The sequence below is a fragment of the Mustela nigripes genome, chromosome 1 (genome assembly GCF_022355385.1).
Source record: "Mustela nigripes isolate SB6536 chromosome 1, MUSNIG.SB6536, whole genome shotgun sequence".
Classification (NCBI taxonomy): domain Eukaryota; kingdom Metazoa; phylum Chordata; class Mammalia; order Carnivora; family Mustelidae; genus Mustela; species Mustela nigripes.
This window is the reverse complement of record NC_081557.1, coordinates 269,517,477-269,524,967: the sequence shown is the minus strand read 5'-3', so window position 1 is coordinate 269,524,967 and position 7,491 is coordinate 269,517,477. Positions and strand designations below refer to the sequence as shown.

Here is a 7,491-nt window from a genome sequence, read left to right as displayed (position 1 = left end):
TGCGGAACTCGATCCCAGGACCCTGAGATCATGACCTGAGCCGAAGGCAGCAGCTTAACCACTGAGCCACCCAGGCGCCCCCTGGGAGCTGTTTTAAACTGGGATCCAAGGGTGCCTGGGTGGCTCAGTGGCTTAAGCCTCTGCCTACAGCTCAGATCATGATGTCAGGGTCCTGGGATCGAGCCCCAAGTTGGACTCTCTGCTCAGCGGGGAGCCTGCTTCCCCTTCTCTCTCTGCCTGCCTCTCTGCCTACTTGTGATCCCTCTCTGTCAAGCAAATAAATAAAATCTTTAAAAATAAATAAATAAATAAATAAATATATAAACTGGGATCCAAGTCCTCAACCACCATCCCACAAAGCCAGGCATGCTAACATGGGGAGCTTAGCTAGGTGGAATGCTTTATCCCCGCCTTGGAAAAAAACAAAACAAACACTTGTTTTGTTCAAATAAAAAGAGCGTTAGGCGCCTGGGCAGCTCCATCGGTTAAGCATCTGCCCTGCTCAGTGGGGAGCCCGCTTCCCCCTCTCCCTCTGCCCACCCCCCCATTCTCTTTAATAAATAAAGTCTTAAAAAAATAAAAAGAGGGTTGACTTTATCTATCTGACTAATCACACAACTAACACCGGGCAAGTCTCAGGCTTCCGGGCTGGCCAAGTGCGTGGAGCCGCGCCCAGCACGTACTCGGCCTTGACGCGCCCGGCTGCGAAGGCCGCCCTCCACATGTGGCCCTGCAGCTGCTTCAGCGCCGTGGTCTTGCGGTCCAGGGCCATCTGCCAGCACACGTTGTCCACCACGGCCTGGATCGTCCGCTGGGGGTCGTCTCCTCCGCTGCCAGACCAGGCCGGAATGGGAACAGCCCCATCCAGGTGCGAATCCTCTTCCGCCTTGAAGTCATAAACAACATGAAGTTTGTTTCTTACTTACTGTAAAAAAGATCACTTAAAATGAGGCCTGAAAACCTAGCGGACCCGCTTTCTCCAGCTATCACTGGCACCTACATTGCCACAAATTAAAGTACCTTACACTTTGGGGGCTGACAGGAATGATCCTAAAGGAAAGTGGATTAGAATGAATAAATTTGCATCCATGTTGTACGGGAGAGAGACAGCATAAAACGGTAAAATGATATCGTGAGACTCGGCGTGTTGATTCACTTACGGGATCAACAAACCAGGACATCGGTTAAATCCGACCATTTTCTCTGCACGATAATGAGTCAAGGGAAGAAACAAAGAAAATGTCCGTGAAATTCACTTGTGCCCGGGATTCAATACAAAGAAGCTAGGGAAGCAGTCTGGGGTTGGTTCTTTTTCAGTATCTTGCAGTTTTCCTCCTCTTGCCCAAAGTATCTAGCAGGTACTTAGAACAATGATGCTTTGACAAAGCATATGTCCAGGTTCTAAAGACCAACCATGTGTATATTATAACAGGGACTGAATATGTAATTTCGATAACAAGAACTAAGACAAAAGAAAGCTTAAGGGAGGGGAGTGTTTCAGACGAACCCGGAGTTACCTAGAACATTTAAGAAACCCAAATACCCAATGGCCCCGAGGGTATTATTTCCAATCCCAACTCCCAACCATTAAAACATTTCCAGAACATTCTACATTGTCTGACACAGAACACGACTAGAAAATAACTGTCAGAGTTCACCCGGCACAGTGTGTAAGATCTTTACCACTGAAGCAGTTTGAAGGAGAGAGTGAGCAGGAGCTCTACAGCACGGAATGCAGAAAGGAAAACCGACTGTAAGCTGGCCAGAGAACAGAGCAGAACAGCACAGGAGATGAAGGCTGGGCCTGGTGGGAGCGGGATGCGAGGTGTGCAGGGCTGTGTGGAGGCGAGGGCCCAGGAGGGCTATGCAGGAGGCAGGAGAGACTAGAGGCTCCCTGGGAGACGGTACTGAGAAACGTGGCAAGATGGCAAAAAACCTCTTGCACACAACCAGAAAAAGCTTACTTTTAAAAATCCATGACATTTTTAAATAATCAATTAATTTTTAAAAAATGACAGCTTTATGCAATTGAAATGGCTCCAAAGAGAGGCAACTGTGGAGACAGTAACTGCCACGATTTGGCCGTTTAATGACGTGCTTTGAGTCCTTAAGCAGGCAAGCCACCACACCGCTCACGCCCTCGGAAGCCGGGGCGCTCGTTTCCAGTGCGTTCGGAGCACATGTGAGTCTCCGGGCATCCTCAAGTCTCAGACACCTGGGAATGTGGAAGCAATGGAAGAGCGATGTCCCAACCTGTTTCCTCAAAAGACTGACGTCCTGCTGGCACTCCTCTTCTTCCCAGTGTGTCTGCAGATACTCTCTAACATTTTCTTTGATGTAAGGAAATAAAATGTCCTGGATAAACAAGTTAAAAAATAAGAATTAGCTTTAGTCATCTGCACGAGAGTAAGTTCTTCCAACAATCTCACCTCTGCTAACCGCTACCGTGGCAAGTAAGCCCCTGAAGCTTACATGGCAAACGTGAAAATTTCTGCTGGAGAAACAAAGACCAAGAAACAAATGAACTAGGTCAAGAGTCAGCCAACCATGGCCCATGGGCCAAAGCCAGTCTACTTCCTCCTTCTGTAGATGAAGAATTTTGTTTTGCTTTTGTGTCTTAAGTAAGCTCTATGCCCAGTGTGGGGCTTGAACGCCCAACCTGGAGATCAAGAGTCACATGCTCCACCGACTGAGCCAGCCAGGCGCCCCCGGAAATGAAGTGTTACTAGAAATGGCCACACTCACTTGCTTACAGCATCGGCAGCTGCCCTGGGGCCACAAATGGCAGAGTGGAATATGTGTAACCAAGATCACACGGTCTGCAAGGTCCAAGAATGTACTGGTCAGCCCTTTACAGCGAGTCTGCTGACTCACACACACCTGCTCAGAGCTGCAGTGTTCATACACACAAGCTAGCACTTGTGCACAGCTCAAATTTCGGCTGGAAGATGGTGGCCACGCAGGGTAAATGCTTAAAAAAAAATGTGATCAGCATGATTCTTTCTTGGTGGTCAGACTACCTACAAGACAGAGATGGGCAGGACAATTCAAAATTAAATACCCTGTCGGTAAGGTAAGCTGTCTTATGTCAAAATTTTTATTTACTTACAATTCAGCACGTGGATACTTTCAAATCAAATATGGCACATTCAATAATTTTTTTAGTGTCTACTAGCGGGGCATGCAAAAGGGAACTGGAAAGACACATTACACCGTGAGGTTAAGAATCTAGCGCGGGACAGGAGCACGGCAGGTGAAACCACCCCTGCGGCGTGGTGCAACGGGAGGGACAGGCCAAGGAGCAGGACGCTGTACGGATCCAGAGGCTCACGACTGAAACAGTCTTAGCAAGAACCTGTCTAAAAACCCAGCACAGGAACGTACGCCAGGAGTGTAGACCCCAAGTGTACACCTCAGCGGAGGTCTTACGGTTTAAGGGGAATTCTATAATCAAGTTGAACTCAAGAAGTCTGTTTACTTCAACTCATCCACTCCTTTATTTATTCAAGTATTCACTGAACGCCCTTTGTAATTATCAGTTCTAAAATAAATAAGTGACGGGGATACGAGGTATAGCGTAGGGAACACAGGGAAGAACTCTGGTTAGGGACGGTGATGAAGCTTGGTGTGGCGACCGTTTCCTAACGCGGGTAGAACGTCCAGCTACTATGCTGCCCGCCGGAACCAACAGGGTAGGGGAGTCAGCTGTATTCCAACAAAAAAGATAAATAAACAAACAGGGCCAAAGCATTTACCTCTCCTCACAACGCGTTACTACAATCTCACCTGCGCTAGTAGAAACACAGAAGCCCCCCCAGTCCGCTGGCTGTCGCACGGCTTCTAGTTCGTCACGATCGTCTAGAACAGAGCGCAGTGGAGCCCGGCGGACCGTCCAGCAGACTTGGCAGAACAACCTTGTTTAAGCTCAATAAAAACTCATTCCGGATCTCAAAGAAGGAAAACAAAGAGCTGAGACTGGCACTTGCTTTTTCTGCAAGAGATTCCCTTCCCAATACCGACAGAGCCCAGCTTTTCTTTCAAGACTTGGTTTCCCCGTCGTGTCCTACATGGTGCCCCTCGCCCCTTCCTTCGGGCCGGAAGGCAGGCGGGCAGCCCACTCAGAGCACTGTCGGAGGAGAGAGGAAGATGCTGGAGGTTCTGTGCACGCGCACCCAGGCCTCTCCTGGACACGCACCAAAGACTCTAACACACATGCACAAAGAGGAAAGTAAAACAAATGTTTATTGCAGTACTTGGTATAACAAAATTGACGGGAGCAACCGAAATCTTCCCCAGTGAGAGAGAAGATAAACTCGGGTATATTCATTCCTACTCAAGAGCAGTATACAGCAGTTAAGAATCAGCACACTTAAATTATACACACGAACATAAACGCTAACACACAAATAACCCTCCTCTCCTACCACCGGAGACGTACCCGAGAGTCTCAGCTACAGCTGTAATGTTTCATTCCTTACAATCTGAAACAAAACAGTATAAAACCTAATAAGCTTCGCGGTAGGTGCGCAGTCATTAGATTAATCCATATACTTCCTTATTTAAAATGTTCCGCGGTTAAACAAGCCAGCTTTGATCCCTCACCTCTACCTGCTTCCTTCCTGGTCATCCCCCTCTAACATCCTGTTTCCCACTGTCCCCCCATTCTCGAACACCTGGAAGCTTTCCCCGGGGAACTGCTGGTTAGATTCAGGGCCTCCCCAAATCTGAAAAGATGAAGTACGTAAAAGTTCTAAAAGTGCAGGCAGAGCTACACTCCTCTGTGCGTCACAATGCCCGATTCCCTAATCCAGCTTGACGGGTCCCAAGAACAGTTTCCGAAGAACCTTCGAAGGCCAGAGCCCAAGTCCTCCATGAAGAGTGGGGAGAAGAGAGGAGCAGCAGAGACGCGGCAGGGCACCAGGCCGGGGTCCGCCCCTGCCTCGCCCTGCTGTGTCCCCCGGCCCTCTCTGCACCTCGGTCTCCTCACCTGCTGAGCGGAAATGGTATCCCAAGCAAGGTCGCTGCAGTGATGGGAGAGAGAGAGAAGTAGACAGACAGGCAGACAGATAGACCCAGATCTTGCCACTTACATTCTCCAGCACAAACATTTAAACCGGGCAACGATCACCTTAGACCCAAACTGAGTGACAGGATGGCAGCAAAGTCCCCAGAGGATAAATCACAAGTTTGATGCACTCATGCGTTCAACTGTTACTGAGGACCCACCGAGTGCCAGAGACTGCTGGTAACAGAGTTACCAACCACAGCCTCTGACCTCAGGGGACTCAGAGAAATACAGGGTGCAAGGTCTCCAACAATTTTGAACTTCTAGGAAAAGCTTCAGAGTTCCTTATCATCTAATTTGCCTCTTCCCTCTAGACACGAAACTGCCCGCTGCACTGAGTGCACACACACGTAAGCGACGAAGGGCAGAACTTCGTACACAACACACGGGGGGATGTCAGGACTCACCGGGGAGACGTGTCAGCAGACTTGGACCTCAGTGGAGTAAGCGCTATTGCATCATATAAAGGTATATGTGGCCAAAAACTAAATCATTAAGATTTCTTCCTATTCTTTCAGCATACTTTTTGAGCAACCTATTTTATAAAATAAATAAAATGCCTTCAAATCACTTGCTTTTCAAAAAGCCGTAACTATATGAATTACATGTGCTGTGACAACATACGAGAAGGCTCTAAAAATAGATTCAGGAAAGCTAGAGCTTACTGCCCAACGCTGGCCACTCAACATTTTCAGGCTTTAAAAGTAATTCCAGAAATAACTGTGATGACAGATGTTTTAACTTCAGTCACAATCCATTTATGGGTAATTTCAGAATACTACAGTATGAAAAACATGCTGCAATAAACCTAGGGTTCTCTAAACACGTGAAATATTTTTAGTCCCCCAGGCACCTAAGGGGCTGGTCCGGCTTAGTAGTACACATAACAAAACGCCAAGGACCAAGTGAGAGTATTTCCATCGAATGCTGGAGGGGACACTACACAAGCAGCACTTCACATGACCCAGGGAGCCCAGCGGTGGCTTTCTGAAAGAGCCCCATTAAGGCTCTGTAAGGGCCACATTTCTGAAACATCTAATTAAGGAAGCTGCCTCATTAATGTTTAGGAGTCCACTATGGATTTGCTTTATGGTCAAGAGGTTGTTTTAATAAAAAGGTCATAGAATCAATAAGAATAAAACACTCTATTGTTTACTCAAGTCTCCTTTGAGGAAAATGGATAATAAAAAGGTAATGAGTAATACTTAGAGTATAGCTATTTAAAGAAACTATTTTAAAAGCCTTCCAATGGGGCGTCTGGGTGGCTCAGGTGGTTGAGTGACGGTCTTCGGCTCCGGTCGTGATCCTGGAGTCCCAGGATCAAGTCCCACACACCCACACAGCCTCTCTGCTTGGCGGGGGTCTGCTTCTCCCGCTGACCTTTCTCCTCTCATGCTCCCTCTCTCTCAAATAAATAAATAAAATCTTAAAAATAAAATAAAATAAAATAAATAAAAGCCTTCCAATGAACCACACAGTACAACAAATGATTTAAAGTATTTCAGAACTTAAAACTTTTTCAGCCAGGGGTGCCTGGCTGGCTCAGTGGGTAGAGCACGAGACTCGTAATCTCAGGGCTGTGAACTCAAGCCCCTATTGGGCATGGAGCCTACTTGAAAATAAGGTAAGCAGCACCTGGCTCCCTGCTCAGTGGGAACTCTGCTTCTGTCCCTGCTTGTGCGCACACATGCTCACGCCCTCCCTCTCTGGCAAATAAATAAATAAAATCTTTTAAAATAAAATATTTTTTAAAAAAATAAGTAAATACAACTTTTTTAGCCAGAAAATTAAACAACACAAAAGCAGTATTAGTGGACTATAATCTTTTTCTCTGGACTACTATTTTTCTACTAATCTCAGAAGATAAAAGGAAAGGAAAGTTAAGTGGCCTGACGGGTCTTAGAAACAAATTACACTCTCTAATAAGAAATGAAACAGGTTTCAAATATACAGCATAATCCCCTCCTGGGGACTATCTAATCCACAGAACAAAAATCAAGGGGAACATGGCCATTTGCAAAGGTTCTCAGTTTTTCGGTTTTGGTTTTTTATTTTTTAGATCTGGTAATTTTTTAATTTGGTAATTCTTTTTTAAATTTCTTTTCAGTGTAACAGAACTCATTATTTTTGCACCACACCCAGTGCTCCATGCAACATGTGCCCTCCATAATACCCACCACCTGGTACCCCAATCTCCCACCCCCCTGCCCTTTCAAAACCCTCAGGTTGTTTTTCAGAGTCCATAGTCTCTCATGGTTCACCTCCCCTTCCAATTTCCCCCAACTCCCTTCTCCTCTCTAACTCCCCATGTCCTCCATGCTATGTGTTATGCTCCACAAATAAGTGAGACCATATGATAATTGACTCTCTCTGCTTGACTTATTTCACTCAGCATCATCTCTTCCAGTCCCGTCCATGTTGCTACA

General features: G+C 46.6%; 1 protein-coding gene and 1 long non-coding RNA gene across 2 annotated transcripts in view; both read right to left on the bottom strand.

The window, feature by feature from the left end:
• The window catches only part of ENOPH1 (enolase-phosphatase 1), a 37,435-nt gene that overhangs the window by 14,193 nt on the left and 15,751 nt on the right, over positions 1-7,491 (bottom strand). The window contains exons 2-3 of the mRNA XM_059385923.1: positions 2,254-2,355; positions 684-886 (exon numbers count right to left, since the gene is read on the bottom strand). Coding sequence (XP_059241906.1) covers positions 684-886; positions 2,254-2,355 — 305 coding nt within the window. The remainder of the gene's footprint in view (positions 1-683; positions 887-2,253; positions 2,356-7,491) is intronic.
• On the bottom strand, positions 2,392-6,425 carry LOC132007683 (uncharacterized). The gene is made up of 3 exons (XR_009401416.1): positions 4,439-6,425; positions 3,787-3,947; positions 2,392-3,020 (listed from the first exon to the last, which is right to left on the bottom strand). It is a non-coding gene; the product is annotated as an uncharacterized LOC132007683 (long non-coding RNA).